Genomic DNA, 20,590 nt, shown 5'->3' with positions numbered 1-20,590 from the left:
GGTATATTGGTGATGATGTATAATAGTTGAATCCTAAACTGAGGCCACATCCACACTAATATGTTTTTGTTTGAAAATGTATTGATTTCGCTATGTTTACGCCTCTCAGTCATACTGGAATGGCATTTTTCTCAAATAGGCAAACGGAGCGTTTCTAAATACTTTGAAAAACGAGGACGTTAAGAAAATGACAATTTTGTTTTCAAATGACAATGGATTCGTTTGGGTGTGGCCTGACAAACTAAAATTGCAAGTGACTCGCGGAGGAACATTGTTTTGTTTTTATGTCAGCTGTGCTTCTGTGCTTGAGGTATCCTCATTGTGGCCTTTGAGTATCATTTCAGAGCAGATCTGACTAGCTACACGGAGTAAATGACAGTAAAGAAAAGTCCTAAAAGACTAATACAATAAAAGAATAAAAATATATAATCTGAGCCAATAAGTAGCAAACAGTATCTGTCGCAGAACAGCAAGCACACTAGGGTGAATGACGGAAACCTAAAATGTTACATCAGATTGAACATGTTAGCTCTGAATGTAAAATAATTATTGTAGGTTTACCGTAGTGACTCGAGGTAAGGCAAGAATATGGTTTTGAACAGTGATTTATTTTTTATACTGGCTTGATAATGGTGTTTTGTTCTCTGTATGTCCATACAATGCATTTAATGGTGGCCAGAACTTTGAAGATCCAAAAAGCTTATAAGCATAGCAAAAAAGTCATCCTTATGACTCCAGTGTTTAAATCCATATCTTTAGAAGTGATATGATAGGTGTATGTAGGAAAAAGATCAATATTCATGTCCTTTTTTACCACAAATTATCCTTCCTGACCAGAAGGTGGCAATATGCACAAATAATGCGAATCGCAAAAACAGAAGAAGAAGAATGTGGAAGTGGATAGTCATCCACAACTATCATATCACTTCTGAAGACATGGATTTAACTACTTGAGTCGTATGGATTACTTTTATGCTGCCTACACAAGCTTTTTGGACCTGTTCTAGACACCATTCACTTGCATTGTATGGACCTACAGAGCAGAGATACTCTTCTAAAAATCTTAATTTTTGTTCTGCAGAAGAAATAGTCATACACATCTTGGAAAGGCACGATGGTGAGTATATGATGAGAGCATTTCCATTTTAGGGTGAACTATCCCTTTAAGGTTAACAATACTAAGTAGGTTTGCATGCCAGGGAATATATCTTCTATGAATTTGCTTGATAAAATAATATGTTAATGAAAATGTTATTTTATGTAGTAAACGTGTATAAAGGTAGAAGAAAAAAAAACCAAAAATGTTCACCAATGTCTGATGTCTCACTTTCATCTGGCTCTGATTGGCTGGCCGGGTCTGCCTGGGTAGGCTGAGGGAACATTCCAGTGATCATTCTGGCCATGAGCTGTTGCTCCACCCTATTAGAGGAATGACAAATTCCATGTTTCAAACTTGTATAACTTTATTTCTATGGTGGAAATATATATTAACTAATAATATCAAAGCCTAACATGTTTCCATCCAATCAAATCCTGATGGATAAATTAAAGTCCCGCCCAACATTATTACCTCTTAATAATACATTTCTGAAATATGTCATTTTACTTAAGTTAAATGTAAAGGGAATGCCATATCATATCTTCTGTAAGACTTTAAAACAGTAATAGACCGACCATTCCTCTGAAGAAGCCTGTGGCATAGTTTTTAGAGTAGAGGCCTGTATTACAACTGTGAACCAGATGATATTTATAAATATAGTGGGATCTCACCAATCCACCAGCCTATTCTCTAGGGTCTCTCTCTGCTGGATGTTGTTCAGGATGGGCTCTGTGAGCGGTGTGGACTGGGAAGGCTGTGGAGGAAATGCTGGACCATGATACAGAGCAGCTGGAGGGGAGGGCAGCCCGTTCAGCTCAATAGGAGAGTCTGGAACTCCGATGTGTGTTTCCTGAATCCAAACACAGCTTTGAGAAAACTCAGCAGTTTTATGATATATATCTGCCAATGTACTGCTTTCTAAAGACAGGAATTCATTGAAAATTTGGTGCTGTAAAAACATCCTTGACACCTCATTGGATCGGACACTTAACTTTCAACGCAAATGACGGCAAATACAAGAGCACACCGCGTACTGTGCGGTAATGGCAAACACATGTTAGTCTGAGTGCAATTTCACAGTCATCATTACAGTCTCAACAGAATGAGAGGTTAAAAAGAAGGAGGACGTTTGTTATGTATAATTCCATTGCTGGATCTGTGAGCCAGCTTTCAACATTTTGGTCACTGGTTTGGATAATGTTCAGATTCCTTTGGCCTGAACTTAGGGAGGTCTGTGTAAGGAGTGATTAGCTCATTTCCAATGGCCAGGCGCCAGATAAAGAGGGAGTAATGCGTTCTACCAGGCGGGTTGCTGGGCCTGTTTGAAGTTTATGGCTCTATCTTGGCCCGGCCAAAAATCTGAGGCACTGGAGACTTAGTGAAATGACATTTTAGGAGCTGGCAACAATACGTGCCTGGAGTCCAAAGAGAGAGTGAGTTTGTTCAGACCAGGGTCTGGTCTTAAGTCCTGTATTCCTTTATTTGGTCATTGGGAAAACTCAAAAGTGGGTGGAAAACACGCCATTTCTCATTGAACATTCACAAAAGCTGAAGGCAATTGCTGAGCAAAACACTTGAATTTTTATTGCTTGTCTTGATGTACGAAAAGTGTTTATATTTCTGGACTCATAACTGTGACCTGAATTGCCACACATACAATTAGAGAGCCAAAATAGCACAAATAGTTGCCAACAGAGCTTTAGATTAGATTTTTTAATTTTCGGCAGAAAATGTCAGTGGTAATCTTACCTTCATAATGCTAGAGTGTTCTGAGTGGTTGCCAGGGTGTTGCTATGTGGTTGCTAGGGTGTTTTGGTTGGTCGCTAGTTTGTTACTTACAATATTCTGATATTCTGTTCCTAAGGCTTAATAATAATTAAATATAATTAATTATAATTACTTACATTTATATAGAAGTGCTTTACATAGCACAAGGGGACTCTCCTCAATCACCACCAGTGTGCAGCATCCACCTGGGTGATGCGACGGCAGCCATAGTGCGCCAGTACGCTCACCACACACCAGCTATTGTTCGAGAGGAGAGTAGAGTGATGTAGCCAATTCAGGGATGGGGATTATTAGGAGCCCACAACAGATAAGGGCCAGGAGAGAATTTGGCCAGGACACCGGGGTACACCTCTACTCTATATGAGAAGTGCCCTTGGATTTTTAATGACCAGAGAGAGTCAGGACCTCGGTTTAAGGTCTCATCCGAAAGGCGGTGCTTTTTTACAGTATAGTGTCCCTGTCATTATACTAGGACATTAGGACCCACAGAGACCACATGGTGAGCATCCCTACTGGCCTCCCTAATACTACTTCCAGCTTAGTTATTCCTTTGAATGTAAGTTCATGTTTTTTTTTGCCATTTTATAGTCCACCAAGCATAAATTATCATTCAGATTAGAGGTCGACCAATATAGGATTTTGCCGATGCCGATAACTACGTTGGGAAGACAAGCCTATAACCGATTAATCGGGCGATCATTTTTAAAATTTATACTAAATTAAAAAACACCATTTAAATTAGGGATGCACTGATACCACTTTTTCTCATCTGATTCCGGAAAAAGTATCGGCCAATACCGATCCAAATCCGATACCAGTGTTGTTTTTTTGCATAATTAGTTTAGAATATCTTCACATTATTTTGTGGAACTAATTGGGTGTGCTCTTTAATATGTAAAGAAACACTTTATTATTAGCTAGTATACTGCATAATGTAGCAGCAAAATTAACAGTAATTCCAGTCTTCAAGTTTTCAGTAGAAATTTTTTTTTATCTTTTTTTTTTTTTTCAAAAATGTTTCAACTTACATCTGACTTTAAAGGATTCAGATCTCTTTTTTTTGTTCAATTCAGTTGAGCAAATTTAATCAGTCTACTTTTCATTCACACAGTTATTTTTTGAAACCCATTCAATTTAAAAATTGTTATAAATTGTAAACAAATATGAATGATGACAATAACATATGAATATATGAATAATAACAATAATTAATAGTTATTAATATTAGTATTATTTACTTTTATTTTGTAATACAACAGTAATATATTTAAGTCGTGCACTTTTTAAACCCTCACGCTTTTATTTTGACATTCTAAACTCTCCAGGAAGTCCTGTGTATGTTTGTAGGCAAGTTCACAGTTGTTTAATTCGCTGAAGTTCTAAATGCATATTATAAGTGAACCGAATTATTGAGCATCTACATCTGAGATGTTGTCCGTGAGTAGCACTCAAATATTGCGCACCGCGTGAAGGCTAAAAATAGGTGTGTGTAAACAGAGCAGCGCCATTCACTAACGCACTGGAGCTGCGCATGCTATATATTTACTTATTAAACACAGGTTTTGTGATTCGCAGAGCTATTGCACATCTTCAAGTGGTTGTTCGCTTCACTTCTGGTGAGGGATCTTTAATGTGAAACTAGGGCAAACTAGTGAATTGCAATGTCTTATGCTTTTTTTAACACTTCTATAAGATTCAGTGATGTTTTTGTTTGTATTTTGCATTGTTATGCTCATTTAAATTCTCAAAGAAATTCGTCACACACACACAAAAACACACACACTCACACTGATCACTTGATGATAATCAAATCAAATCTGAAAAAAATATGTATTACTGTGAGGATCAAAAATTTATTAAAATCAGATTTCTCTTGAATGCATGAAGATATTTTTCTCAAATCTCTCACTACCTTTAAATATACAACTTAGCTGGTTAAAGCATAAACGTGACTGGATATAAACTAATGCAAATAGATGGTAATACATTTCATTTAAACATTTGGGTCGGACTTGCGTGTTTTTTGTCACATTGTTCTAACCGCTTGAGGTTAGCTTTAATGTTAGTGTTCTCTCAGCCTGGTCTGCAAATACTGCTGTTCTCTAATTAATGCAGCATCTACTCAAGAAATTAATTACTTTCTAATGATATGACAACATGCACTGCATATATACACCTTTTAGTTGTTGGTGTTTCAAATCTACATTGTTCAGCTCCATGCAGTGTTCTGCTGCATTCAACGTGCAGTCTCACGTGTCAAAACAACCCCCACGAGGCATCAGTGATAGTATTTATTTCACCTCTAGAGGGCGCTCTCATACTGTATAACAACAGCGCACCCTTCCCAGCCGCTCCAGCACCGGACACAACAGGGGAAAATTATCTGTGTGGATTTTTGCCAATAACCAGTAGTTCCAGAAATCGTTATCAGTGCCGATTAAACGGCAAAACCGATATATCGGTCGACCTCTAATTCAGATCACTTGAAAAAGCAATAGCACATCTTTCTTCAACAGGCCACATGCTTTGATGTATCATTTATACCTATAGAACAAACGTTGTGGGCCGATCAACTTGACAAAGTTTAATACTTGGAGGTTTGTAAAAATGAGAGGTTTTTCAAAACCTTAATCTTAAGGATTATCAATATTTATAGTGATGCTTAAGTCAAGATACAAAACGTACAAATGGCATGCAATATGAGTGTTTATTCATCTTTGAGCACTTTCATGTCCACACGGGTTGATTTTCATAAAAACGAACAAACTTATTTATTTTTAATACGAGGGTTTCATTAAAACTGAATTGGAAACTTTTGATCAGGCCTTCATCGTTTATTTTTGGTACTTTTCAAATGCCTTTTATGTATAAGATTTTATTGTTTTAGACTTGTCCCAGACTTTCAATATGAAACTAATAATCATTATTATATAAATAATAAAGATTACATGTTTAAAACTACGATAATCTAAACAAAGAGTGAAACCATTCCAAGATGTATTGTGTTAAAAAGTTCTATAATAAAAAAATAAATAAAAAAAAATGTTATTTCCGCCACACAAACTATTTTGTGCCTGTTAAATGTTTCTAGTATACTTGTTAACCAAGTCAACAAAATCATGCTTGAGATCAAATATGAGACAAGTGTTGTTAAAAGAAAATTCAAAAGTAAATAACTCAAAAAAACAATTATTGGCCATCATACCCAATCATGCTGTAATTTGGCCAAATTAAGCAAAAAGTGTGAAAATATTAATTAATAGGACAGATACAATGTTAGCTATGAAATTAGCCTTAGCAAGACCAAGGAGGTGACTATTTTATTTAAAAATGTTAAAAATTCAGTTCCATCACTGTCATTTCCACCAGCGAATTCTATTAAACACAGTACAGAATTTGAGATGTGCTGGAAATGACAATGTGGTGGGAATAATCACGACTTTCAGAAAAAAAATGTATGCATGTTCATTCACTGTTGGACACATTATATTATTGGGAGTGTAAAAACTGTTATCATGAGAAATTTGCAGTGCTAAGAGTGCCAGAAGTTGAAGAAACACCCATATATGCTTGCTTATAGTTTGGCAGTCAGAAATAAGATACACTTCAAGTATTTCAAGTGACAGGCATCTCTTGGGAAAACATCTAAAAATATAAGCATACATTTTTTTTTTAAATACCAACTGTCTCAAAACAATTAACACCTTCGTCTCAATGACAGAATTTCCTTTATCACAGAAATCGGTTAGCTTCAAACCTAGCTTCGTCTATGGGTACAGTTCCCTCTCAAAATCAAAAGGGGGCACTGTGGAACAGCTCAAGTTAATGGTGAGAAACCCCCCTCCCCTTCCCCACCCCCAAAGATTCTTGATTCTCATTATAAACCCTCTTTTTACTCAGCACCTTTCACAAAAGGCTGTGAGAACAACACTGATTTGCATTCTTCTATTTTGCCTCCACCTCCCGCCTAATGACTACAATGCTATTTCAGTGCTCACTGACGCCTTGCCCTTGACCGAGCGGTGGAATCGGCCTAATGCCAAATATGGCGAGCGTCTTGTGCTGCTTGTTAGCGGTAAATATAAGGGACTTATGGCTCCATGTGTATGGTTGAGTGAGCTGTGATCCGAGTGGAATTCCTAAACAGCTATCTAGCGTTGCGGTCAAACGGAACAAAAAGATGGCAATTTGTGCCATACCAATCCAATATCAATCCCCCAAAAGGCCAATTTAGTGCCCATTCTAATTGGATTTCTTTCCTCAGTTCTTGGCAGAATGATATTTTAAACTCTCATTCATTCTCCGGTCTTTGTTAATTAAAGAAAACAATGTACTCCCTCACCCTTTGGCTCTGAAAATCTCATTATCGAAGCACTGAGCCATTGATGGCCAATATTTCTGAGTAGGAGGGAGACGGAGAAAGTGGGTATTTGTAGTTTGGTCAAAATGCAAATCTAAAGTAGGAAACATCCTTTAAACATCAGGTTGGGTGATGGGGGCTGATACCCGTAGGGTGGACACCAGGCTGAGATAAGACCCTTTACGTTGGAGTGTGTGTGGGTTGCAGGCTTACCGAAATGTTCTTTTAATTGAAAGTACCTGGCTTATGTCGGCTACCGCCAAGAAATTGGTTCCAGGAAAGTCATTTTCATCCTGATCGTCATAAGCATGTGGATCCTCAGCAGCCTGGGAGGCAAAAACACAGGAGGTCAGGAAGCTTACTATGCCCGCAAATTAGTCGAATTCATTAAGAGCAGTGGAGATTTGCAACTTGCATGTGTATGCACTGCGATAATGATGCATAAGGATAATTGACCAAAACCAAAGAATATTATTTGACATTAATGTACAGTAGAATAGCATGAATTTCACGAGTTCACCCAAAAATGAAAATTCAGTCATTATTTACTCATCCTAATGTTCTTCCAAACCTGTGTGACTTTTTCAAGAAATCTTTCTCCCAGCTTAACTGATAAATGTCCCCTCCGTCATAGCTCTTACAAGAATAGTTCACCCAAACAAGAAAATTCTCTCATCATTTACATCCCAGATATGTATAACTTTCTTTCTTCTGCAGAACTCAAATGAAGATTTTTAGAATTATATCTCTGAAGCTCTGTACATCCATACAATGCAAGTGAATGGTGACCAACATTTTGAAGCACACACACACAAAAAAAACAAAAAACGTTTGGATAGCTTCAGAAGACATAGGGTGAATTCCATTTGAAAGTGATCATCCCTATGCCCTACTCACTATGAAAGACAGAGCTCTTGATGTGGGCACTCTGAAGGGAGCATGGCATTACAGTTTAAATGTAGCCTTCACTAAAAGTCTCCTGAATGGGCCCTTTGAGAAAAAAATTTACTTTCTTACTTTTGTTTGGAACGACCTTTCAAGTGCCCTTCAAGGGTGCAAAAAATCGTATGGATTACTTTTATGCTGTCTTTGTGTGCTTCTTGGAGCTTCACAGTTTTGGTCAACATGGACCTATAGAGTTGAGATATACTTCTAAAATGTTCTTCTTTTTGTTCATTTTCTGGAGAACAAATAAAATCTTACACATCTGGGATCGCATGAGGATGAGTAAATGATGAGAGAATTTACATTTATGGGTGAACCATTCCTTTAATTGTCAAGAAACACCAGAGACTCTTCTTGTTCTAACACAGTAACACTCATGTTGAAGACATGCTGGCTACACATAAACAAACTGCTTCTAAACACATTCTATGAGGGACGAGACATTGTCCTTAACAAGGTGTCTCTACAAAGACTCAATGAATCACTCCGTCTCATGATAGAGATCATAAACTGTTACTGTTTATGAGTTGTGTGTGTGAGAGGAAATCATGCAGCAGTTTTTCAGGGTTTTGTCTCACACAGCTAAGCCTTGTTTCTATGGCAACTGAGAGAGTCGGTCTGCTCATGTGTATGAGCGGTGCAGACGTGCTGAGTATGGGAGACAGATAGTGTTATATGCTGTCCTTCTGTTATGCATTAATCAAACAGCTTTTAAAGCTCTATGGTGACCAACATTGTTCATATAGTAGATATGATGTGTATCATACTGGATCACGTATTTTGAAGATGTGAGCACAACAAAATGATGAATAAATTCCGGCTACAACCCATTATTATACGGCTCTCTGGAATACTTGAATTTGATTGGTCAATCACTGTATTCTGCAGTCAATTATGATTGTATAATGATCGCTAAAGTGTAAAATATGACTATTGTCCCAGGCAAACGGTTTCCTAGCAGTGCTAGTTTCATGTCTCATTTCATTCTGTGGTCTCTTTCTTCTTACATAATAAAACAATTTTAGACTCATTATTTCACACTCATTTATTTGGTAAGCAGTGATTTAAGAGGGATAGAGAAGGGAAGAGGGATAATGTACAGTCAGCTGGTCATTCTTGCAAAATAAAAATGACTGCTCACACTGTTGCAATTTATTTTACGATTGGCAGGATGTCTATATACATTTTGAGACTGTACATTCCTTATATAGTACGTATAGTGAATATAAGCATAAGGATGGAGCTTCATTGGAGCAGCGAAAACAGACAAGACTGCAGAGCTGCAGTGAACTACGGACACACAATTGACTTACTATTCTGCTCACGCACAGTTACACAATTCCCCTGAAGCTCATATATGTATACACGTGCACACACAGAGATACAAGGCACAAGCAAAAAATGAAAAGTGGTAATTTTGTCATTGAACAGCAAATTATGCTGGCTAGGAAAACAAAAGAATTGTATCGCACACAACATTGTCCACAATGCACAACAACAAACTTACTTCTTGACTGTTTAGGATTTCAGGTGAGTGGTAAAAATACTTTTCCAGACATGATTCATCTAGGAATGTGGCCATTGTCCTGTGACCCAAATATCTGACGTAGTTTCAACAATCATGAAAATGATTTACTCTGGTACAAAAATTACAGCAATAAGGAACAATTTTCCAGCTAGCTGTATCTTTCGTGGTATATCTTGGTGACCATTAGATGCACACTTCAGAATCTCAACAGATGCAGTAGGTGTGTGTGTGCATTTTTCACCTTCTGTAGAGTAAAGTGTACGATTTTAAACCAGTCGGTGGGATTTGTGGGTACACAGTGCATCTATATAGTGTGATTCTGGGTGTAGTGTGTTTGTCCTTGCCCATGTCTAATAAGTCAAGGGCATTAAAAGGGCACAGACAAAGCGATGAATGCAGCCATGCTATAATAGTGCCAACCAGAACAGCTCCACTAAGATGCATTATGTAATGAATCTTAAACACACACATGCAAATACACAGACAACCACACATTCTCGTTTCTTTATAATCGACACAAATCAGAGTGCTCCCCTTAAACCTGGTAAAAATCACTGTAATGCACAGCCTTAAATGCATTAATGATTTAATAATATGGTTGCATCAGTAATACAATAAAAGACACCAATGTTCAATTAATAATTAAATTGAATGAAAGGTTTGTAGACTTTTAGACTTTGAGGTAGAAGCTAGTTTTTAAATCCACCTCAATAAAATAAATACAGTATAGTTCAACTTTAGTATATAACGCTGTACTTTTTAACAGTAAAAACTAAGATTGACCATTCAAAATATTTACAAAATAATTTACCAATGAATCTGGCCCTAAAATAGTACAATTTGTACTAATTTCAACCAATTTTAACAGTGCACGCTAAATCTTGACTGTTCTAAATAGAATATAAGTTGAATCTGGTCCTCAAACTTGTACAAACCACTGTTTGTTTGATTTAAATGCAATGCAAGCTTCTATGGCTATCTTCATAGGTGAAATTGGGTTAAAATATAATAGTATTAGGTAAAAACTATTTAAAACTTAAACGTATATATAAGATGTTTAAAATCCATTTTAATAATAAAAACTAATAAAACTCTAAAACTGATTAAGGGCTGACCTTCTTAAAATCGTGTTTAAGGGTGAACAAGAAATGTTACTAACTGTATGAAAAATTACAGTAAGTCCTCAATGTCGACGCACAATCGGAAGAGGAAACACGTCCACGAATCAATGCAAAACCTACATTTTATCAAAAGATTAGGTATATCTGTGAGGTGGTGGCGTAGTGGGCTAAAGCACATAACTGTTGATCAGAAGGTCACTGGTTCGAGCCCCACGGCCACCACTATCGTGTCTTTGAGCAAGGAGGGATTGTCCCTGTAAATAAATGCACTAAGTCGCTTTGGATAAAAGCATCTGCCAAATGCATAAATGTAATGTAAATGTAATATGATATTAAAGATCCATTTTTAATATGAACAATAATAAACGCTGTTAAAAATCTGTTCAAGAGTTTACAAAAAATACTAACTGCATGAAAAATGACAGTTTGTCCTCAATATCGATGTAAAATAAGAAGAGGAAACACATCTACAACTTATCGCAAGAAAGCGCAATTAATCACAAAAGATGCCATTTTTAATGTTATTTCCAGGGAGCTGTAATGGTTAACAGCAGCAAGACCCCAGAGCTGCTCCTCTCAAACGCTTGCTCAGAATCGACTAATGAACTGACAGAGCAGCAAGGAAGCTGCATCTGTTGCCAAGCAACCAGATGTGAAAAGCTGAGGTCGGGACTGGAGGAGTGAGAGCAGAAAACGCTGGCGGCAAAGTCCCCCTTGAAACATTTTACATTCAGCTCCACACACACACACACACACACACAACACAAACACACACACACACACACACACACACACACACACACACACACACACACACACACACACACACACACACACACCCCTCATCCATCTTCATCTGCTTGAACAGGTTCTGAGAGCACACATGCATGCACGCACGCACGCACGCACACACACAGCTTGGCAAAAATCAATGGCAGGGTGATGAGAAATGCAAGAACAAAACTGGCCCTTGAAGCTGTACAGCAAACTGGAGTACGGCCAAAATATAATGGCATAACATCCATCCATACTCTGAAAAGAGCCAAGATCAGCTGCTATGCCAATACCGTAAGAGCCATGGACTGTGCATACACACATGTAAATATTACACTTTCAGCATGTTCTGGAAGTACAATCAATCTGAGAGCCTGCAGAAATATGAGCGGTTACATTGCTACAAAACAGCAGTTTTTACCTGGAAAGTGCCAAAAAAGATCAATATTGAGAAGTGGCCAACCAATTATTGGCAAGCATGCTAATTCTGTTTAGAGTGTTAGATAAAGATGAATTTTGTGATTCTAATATGTGCTCTTGGTGATTTGAGAGGTCTCACATAAATTGTGGGAGGAGGAATGATAGTATCAGCTGGAATCGATGGCAGTGACGAAGCGAGTCGGCTGCAAAGAGCGCTCTCAATGTTCACACCCGGCTGGACCTGCAAACAAAACACAAATCAATTATAACACAAATTAATGTGAACAAATGCCAGTCAAAATTGAAATAAGAAAGTGAAGCTGTCAAAACAAGGTGCACGCAAAAGTTTTCTGTGTATGTACATTTTCTGTTCTCGCTGAAAGCAAAGGTATAAAATAACAGCCAATCATAAAAACAAATATTACTGAGTGCACCTTTAAAATACTAATTTGTTGTAGAAAAACAGATAATAGTACTGCACTACTACTAAGTTAAAAACAACAAAAATTGCACACTACTGTGCAATACAGAGATCCTAAGATTTCAAGACTCACCTGTATTTCAAGCTGTGGGGTTCGTTTCTTCGATTCTGACTTGACCTCCAGTAAGATGGTGTTGGGCTTCTGAATTGCAGAAGCTGGTTTGGGTTCGGAGATGGTTATAGGAGGGAAGGAGGTTGTTACAGTTGGGGCTTTGTTGTTAATGATGACCCGTGATGGCAACGGGGCCTGACCGTCAACTCTGGGCTTGCCTAGAGAGAGCAACACAATGTGGTTAACGATCTTGGACTGTAACCGAAAAGTTATAGGTTTGAATCCTGCAATCCAAGAGTTATCACCATAGAGCCCTTGAGCAAAACACTTAAAGGTGCTGTAAATGATTTTTTTCATGGAAAGGTATGCAAAAATCTTGGTCTCTGATGATTTCTGCATGTTAATCATTTTTAGCGTCCTCCTAGTATTGTAGTTGCAGTGGATTATTTAGGCTTGATACCATTTTTCTGCTATGTTGCTCATAACAGTTGATGGAGCTATTTTGTTGCTGTTGTTTTTGACAACTGTTCCTTTTTAATAAAGCTCATTTGGTATCTTTGGAGTTCAGGTTTTGGAAAGAGGGGGTGTGGCCTATCCAACGGCTCAGCTTGTGGAAATTCTAGGATGGCCAAAATCGCTGACAGCACCTTTAAACCCAGGTTGCTCCAGCTTTACGTCAGAAATATATTCTACACGTTCAGATAAAACATCATGTGAAATGTTGCATTACTAAGCATTTAAGTTCACATACTTGTGTATAGGCCTGTCGCCATTATTTCAAAAATGCCTGATCGTGATAATTTAACCAAACCAAAGTTACTTGAGATAGCCTTGATTATTGTGCACTTCAAATACCAATCACATTTCAGTTCACACCACACTAGCGTGAAAGTATAAACAAGTATTAATGCTCAAAGTGAATGCAAAACAATGTGAATGGCAAATGTGCTTGGTCATTGCGGGTGGAAGTGATTCATATAAAAAAATATATTTTGTTATTGTAAATGTTATTATTTACATCATTCTACCCTTGTGTAATATTTTCTAGAATAAATAACTTCTTAATAAAGTAAGCTATTTGTGGTAGCTGCGATTATTCTACACTTTAAATTATGAACACATTTAAAAAAGTATTAACATTGTGAATTCAAAGTGCTCCGGTTACAACACGTTTGTGTAATGGTTAATGTTATTGGTCATTGCAGGTGAAAGTAAAGAATATACAGTAACATGTTATAATATAATATATAATTAGAGGTTGCATGACAATTCAAGCCCATTAGTCGAGTCGAATTAAACTAGTCGTGACCTCATTGATGATTGTGGCGGACATGTGATCTAGTGCGCAGGATGGTGATGCTTTCCGTCATGTCATCGTACTTCAACTTGAACCCCTTCTCTTTTCTGAATTATGTTCTTGATGGCATGAACCCCAACCAGTTCAGATGTCCAAACACACATAGTTGTGCTGATCATGTTGAAAATCACTAACTAGTACCAGTGGGTGCATTTTTAAATGATTATGCATAGCCATAGTATCTGTGTTATTGAAGGCCACTTTGCATATATTGGAAGTCACTGTAGTATCTGTCATCTTTATCAAAGTAAATTTGAGCCACTTCAGTCTTTTAGTGCAGAGCCTTCATACATGCTGGTGAGTTTCCGAAATGTAGGATGGCATGTGAAGAGTCAATCATTTTCATGAATAAATCAATAACAAATTTAAGGGTTCATGATTGGTCAGAGAAACTTTTACCCAACCCCTAAACCTAACCCTAACAAATCAGGTAGAGCCTTCCACAATATGAATGAGTCTTTCCTTGCCATCCTACATTTTGGAAATTCACCATGTGGAAGACAACTGGTCGACTTCAGGCTCACATTGTCTACACTTAGTTATTCTAGACTTGTCGAATAATCTATGCAGCCCCAAAATATAATATCATTTGTATATAATATTATTTAATACAATATAATATTGTCTGGGTTCCAAAAACAACAGCGTAAAGACAAAGACTAATGTTGAACAAAAAAATACATATTATAATATGTCTCATATTTGTAAATATTGAAATATTTCAAATGTAATTATTCATGTCATCATTAAAGTTAAATATGAATAAATAATTACTTAAGGTTTATTTGTATTAAGCATACAATGTAACTGAGATGAACATAATGGGCATTAAATCATTAAACATATAAAAATATTTATATGAAAATTAACCAACCAAAATTTTATAATCGTGACAGCCCTATTTGCATCTCATATTTTTCAGGTTGTTTTGTACAATCTAAGTAGGCTCTGATAAATGTCTATTTACTTACCTACCTACATAATTAAAAAGGAAAAAATCTGCAGTTTATCAGGCACTGGGGATACATGAACATGTCTGCAGAGTTAACCATTGCCAGGACTGGGGCTACTGAACACTTAGGTTGAAGTCAATAAAACAAATTTTTGAACCACTCCACAGATTTCATATTAGCAAACTACAGTTTTGGCAAGCCATTTAAGACATCTACTTTGTGCAAGACATGATCACTTTTCCAACAATTGTTTACAGACAGATTGTTTCACTTTTAATTGACTATATCACAATTCCAGTGGGTCGAAAGTTAACTGTGCCTTTAAGCAGCTTTGAGAATTCCAGAAAATTATGTCAATCATTTAGGCAATTAGCCAATTAGCTTCTAATAGGTGTATCAGACCTAGTTGTAGGAGGACCTCCAAACTTCAAACTCAGTGCCTCTTTGCTTAACATCATGGGAAAATCAAAAGAAATCAGCCAAGACCTCAGAAAACAAAATTGTGGACCTCCACAAGTCTGGTTCATCCTTGGGAGCAATTTCCATACACCTGAAGGTACCGCGTTCATCTGTACAAACAATAGTATGCAAGCATAAACAAAACATGACCATGCAGCCATCATACCGCTCAGGAAGGAGATGCATTCGGTCTCCTAGAGATGAACGTAATTTGGTGCGAAAATGCAAATCAATCCCAGAACAACAGCAAAGGACCTTGTGAAGATGCTGGAGGAAACATGTAGACAAGTATCTATATCCACAGTAAAACGAGTCCTATACCGACATAACCTGCTCAGCGAGGAAGAAGCCACTGCTCCAAAACAGCCATTAAAAAGCCAGACTACAGATTGCAAGTGCACATGGGGACAAAGATCTTTTTGGAGAAATGGCCTCTGGTTTGATGAAACAAAAATCTAAAAGTTTGGCCATAACAGCCATTGTTATGTTTGGAGGAAAAAGGGTGAAGCAAGCCAAAGAACACCATCCCAACCATGAAGCATGGGGGTGGCAGCATCATGTTGTGGTGTTAATTTTCTGCAGGAGGGACTGGTGCACTTCACAAAATAGATGGCATAGTGAGGAAGGAATATTATGTGAATATATTGAAGCAATATCTCACAACATCAGCCAGGAAGTTAAAGCTTGGTCACAAATGTGTCTTCCAACAACCCCTAGTATACCTCCAAAGTTGTGGAAAAAATGGCTTAAGGACAACAAAGTAAAGGTATTGAGTGGCCATCACAAAGCCCTGACCTCTGTCCGATAGACAATCTGTGGGCAGAACTGAAAATGTGTGTGTGAGCAAGGAGGACTACTAACCTGACTCAGTTACACCAGTTCTGTCTGGAGGAATGGGCAACTTTCCAGCAACTTATTGTGAGAAGCTTGTGGAAGGATACTTAAAACGTTTGACCCAAGTTAAACAAGTCAATGCTACCAAATACTTTAACAAAGTGTATGTAAACTTCTGTCCCACTGGGAATGTGATGAAAGCTGAAATAAATAATTCTCTCTACTATTATTCTGACATTTCACATTCTTAAAATAAAGTTGCGATCCTAACTGACCTAAGACAGCGAATGTTTTCTATGAGTTTAAATGTATTTGGCGAAGGTGTGTGTAAACTTCTGACTTTAACTATAACTCCCCCACTTTTTCACATGATCCATGATTAGTAATACACTCCTGCAGCACAAACATTCCTCTGTCAAACCCTTAAAGTCTGCACATCCATCGCCCTGACGTGGTAGAGATAAAATCAACACGCTGTTTACAGGCAAGGGCACAATGCCACCCCAATACTGATGCAAGATGGATATTAAAGACAGACACAAGCCCACACACACCTACTCATTAATTCACCTTTCAACACACTTCAGACCGATTGCAAAGGGCATCCAAGCTACTTCAAACTGAAATGTTCCTCCAAAACACATTCATACACATCTGGCAAAATGGGAGGCCATATCTGGCAGCATGATTGACATCTGTTCTGTAACAGGACCGAGAGACAAAGAGGTTCAGCCAGAGTATGCTAGCGTAGCTCGCCGCAGTTAATGTCATGCCTGTTTCCAGGAAGACAAGTTACGGATGCACAAGCCCCATTACATAGAGTCGGTAGTCTGGCCTCTGCACATTAATGGTAAACAAGGAGGCTCACATTAGCATAAATCTGCTGCGAGCGCCACAATCTGTTTTTCCCAGCTTTCCATGCAAAGCAGGGGAAACATAAGCTTTACGATTTCCATAATTTGGCTGAAGGGCATCCAAATAGTGGCTGTGGAGCAAGAAGCACTGACTCATCTGGAATGCACAAATAATTCTGATAGCAAACATGTGGTCTCCGCTCTAGGACTGCAAACGAAGGAACGCTTGAAAGGAGGCGTTTGTATTCCAGAACCTCTCGAGAGAGCATGCCCCGAAATTCAAAACGAGATCGGACAGATTAGCACAATGATGGACAGAAGGAGGAGAAGAAGAAATGCTATTATGGGATATACGCGAAACCAGAAAGGCCAGAAGGCATGCAGGGAAACAAAGCCCCAAATGAGGGGACAGAATTCACTGCTCCATGTAGAATCAGCCGCAAAATGCTTTTGCATGGGATCGTGTCCAGGAGCGTGTAAATCACTGACTTTACTGGACCCACAGACCACTGCAGTACATGACAGGATGCACACAAAATGCAGTTATATATAAAGCACGTCTTCTCTGCGGGGGCTACCGCCAGAGCAATTTAGTCTACAATCAATATAGTATAACTATTCACCTCAGAGACGGCAAGAGAAAGTGACCATGGGTTGCTCAACACATCTAGATTATGCGACCGCAGTAATCAGGATGTGAATTGTGAGTCTTAAAAATGGATTGTTTAATTGTGAAAAAAAAAACATTTAGCAAAAAACACAAAAGATCCCTTACATAAAAAAAAGTAGAGAGAGAATAAACAGATTCATCCAAGCCTCTGAGTTTAAAGTCAACGTGAATCGCTTTTTCACAACTTATTTCAGTCAAGTATTTTTCATTTGTATAGCACTTTTCACAATACACATGGTTTCAAAACAGGTTTACAGAAAATTATGCAGTACTGTCTGTTAGGTCTTAAGAGTTCTCATTGAACAGTAGAGGTATAAATCTCACTGGCCTCATGATTCGATTACGATTTAAAGGGTAACAACTGACTACAAAATTATTCTTAATGCATAACAATGCATCTTGTCCTACATTATTTTTTATCAATACACACTCAGTATTAAATAGAATTAAATGATTAATTAATAATTAATCGATCCATAGCCTACTACTATCACCACAACTATCAGTTACTAATCCAGTAAGGCTACATGTGATATCTGCTTCTGTGAGAGCGCAGATGTCAGTTTCTCCTTTCCACAGCACAGGTGATAGTCAAGTGACAAAAATAGCGAGATGCTGCTTAAGAATACAAATCAACATTTTGTATACGCACTTTTGAGATAAGCAAGAGAACGGCAATGAGCAACAGCAAAAGAAATAGAGCGCACAAGAGGAGAGAAAGGCATTGGGAAGCAGGAGACAAAAAATGATTAGGAAATAATCTTTTTTTTTTTAAATCACACATGTCTACCACTGTTTCATCATCATTTTCAGCTGTTTTTATTATTTATTTGATTCAGTTTCCCTTTCTGTGCAAATCAGTGCTTGAGTTTTTGACTGAATATCTGGATCATAGTTTAATTTGGGGACGATGGTCGTGTGGTTGATACATCCAGTCTGCGATCAGTTCTGTGGTGTGTGCTTGGCTTTAGTATATGTGCATCCGTCCATTTGATCACTCGTGTCTTTGGCACGCACGTAAGCGCCACTGCACTGCCACGGTTTAAATTGAACGCAGAATCGATTCAGAATTTTTGAGAATAGCAAGAATCGTTGGAGAAAGAATAACACATTAAAATATTTGTCTTTAGGCCCCAGAGAGCAAGCAAAAGCGACTGTGGCAAAGGAACCCAAAACTCAACAAGATGTTAGTGGAGAAAAAAAAAAAAAACATGGGAGAAACCAGGCTCAGCTGGGGGAGCCAGTTCTTCTCTGACTATATAGCATGAATATAATGCCAATATTAGTTAGCTACACTCACTGAGCACTTTATTAGGAGTTTATGGCAAAACTTCTGCTGTTGTAGTCCAGTTGCCTCAAGGTTTGACATATTGTGTATTCTGAGATGCTGTTCTGCTCACTAGAATTGTACAGAGTGGTTATCGGCGTTACCGAGTGGTTATCTGAGTTTCTGTCAGCTCAAACCAGTCTGGCCACCTCTCATCAACAAGGCGTTTTCATACGCATAACTGCCACTCACTGAATGATTTTTGTTTTTGCCATTGTTCTGAGCAAAAATCACAAGAGAACAGCAGTTGCAGAAATACTCAAACCAGCCTGTCTGGCACCAACCATCATGCCATAGTCAAAAACACTAAGATCACATTTTCCCCCATTCTGTTGGTTGATGTGAAAATAAACCTGTATCTGCATGATTTTATGCATTACACTGCTGACACAAGATTGGCTGATTAGATGATCACATGAATAAGTAGGTGTACATGTGTTCCTAATAATGTGCTCAGTAAGTGTATATGTAATACAAGTCATGAATTATTTGAGCAAATGGTGTAGATTATTGATGTAGACAAATTTCAAGCTAAACAAAACATTTTACAAGGAAAACATTGAAGGGCGAGACATTATTTTATCCACTGGAAATTGATTGGATCATCAAATGTGGGTTACCACAAAATAGCAAGTTATTACAAACTACATGGCGTGGGCAATATAAGAAAAAAATTATACTGCGATATTCTTGAAATGATTGGTCAATAACAATATACATGGAAGGACAATTTTTTTTTTTAAATTCAAGGAGAACTATCCCTTTAACAGAAAATAGTCGTCTCTAAAAGTTACATAGAAACACGGAAAACACACCGCTATAAACAGTATAAATTCACAGTCTGTCAAACACCAGAAGCCCTCTGATCACAGCTGAAGTTGCCACTCTCTTTTCTCTGCAGTGCAAAACTTGTTAAGACGATTTGCGGAAAGCCTGCCTGCTTTAGTTTGCGTGTGACTGTGACTCAGGGAACATCCGTGGATGAGCTATGCTGAACATCTGCAGCAGATGAAAGGCTTGCGCTCCATTCCCATGGGGCACACTGCAATTCCCACCGTCCTCACTGGAGAGTCACAGAAGAGGGGAAATAAGGCCAGCTCTAATCTACAGCCCTCAGGAGACCAAGTCTGAGCCTTGGCGAGTCAATCCAATCCAGATTGGGGCAGTCTGGCACCCTCCCCTTCAGAAATGCTCCCCTGCAATCCTGCAGAACTGGCTGGAAAGTTATTAATGAGTCTGGAACTTTCTGCTTGGGTTTTACACACACATTCGGTGTGACGGGAAATAGGACAGCCACAGGGACAACACTGATGGATGGTGTAAGAAACGGTTAAAACGCCTTGGGAATCACCTTGTCTGAAATATCACCCCGGGCTGGTTAAAGACTCCTTATATGCTCCAAGTGCCTTTGGCCAATGCAGGGTATTAAAGAAGTTATCAGGAGGTGTTTGGCTTTCGTTAGATGAAAGTCTTATAGCTGTGGCTTGGGGAATGATATGGAAAATTTGGCTTTATAACTGACTATGCCTGTAAAATTAGACAGAAAAAAAAACACTCAAAATATAAGG

The 20,590-nt window shown here is 38.1% G+C and overlaps 1 protein-coding gene across 1 annotated transcript in view; it reads right to left on the bottom strand.

Annotated features, from left to right (window-relative positions):
- kiaa0586 (KIAA0586 ortholog) overlaps window positions 1-20,590 on the bottom strand; it is a 158,936-nt gene that overhangs the window by 54,920 nt on the left and 83,426 nt on the right. Inside the window, exons 17-21 of the mRNA XM_052145731.1 lie at window positions 12,590-12,786; window positions 12,175-12,276; window positions 7,487-7,573; window positions 1,771-1,949; window positions 1,310-1,419 (exon numbers count right to left, since the gene is read on the bottom strand). Of these exons, the coding sequence (XP_052001691.1) occupies window positions 1,310-1,419; window positions 1,771-1,949; window positions 7,487-7,573; window positions 12,175-12,276; window positions 12,590-12,786 (675 nt within the window). The remainder of the gene's footprint in view (window positions 1-1,309; window positions 1,420-1,770; window positions 1,950-7,486; window positions 7,574-12,174; window positions 12,277-12,589; window positions 12,787-20,590) is intronic.

This window comes from Xyrauchen texanus, chromosome 16, assembly GCF_025860055.1.
Source record: "Xyrauchen texanus isolate HMW12.3.18 chromosome 16, RBS_HiC_50CHRs, whole genome shotgun sequence".
NCBI lineage: Eukaryota > Metazoa > Chordata > Actinopteri > Cypriniformes > Catostomidae > Xyrauchen > Xyrauchen texanus.
This window is presented reverse-complemented; position numbering and strand designations above follow the sequence as displayed.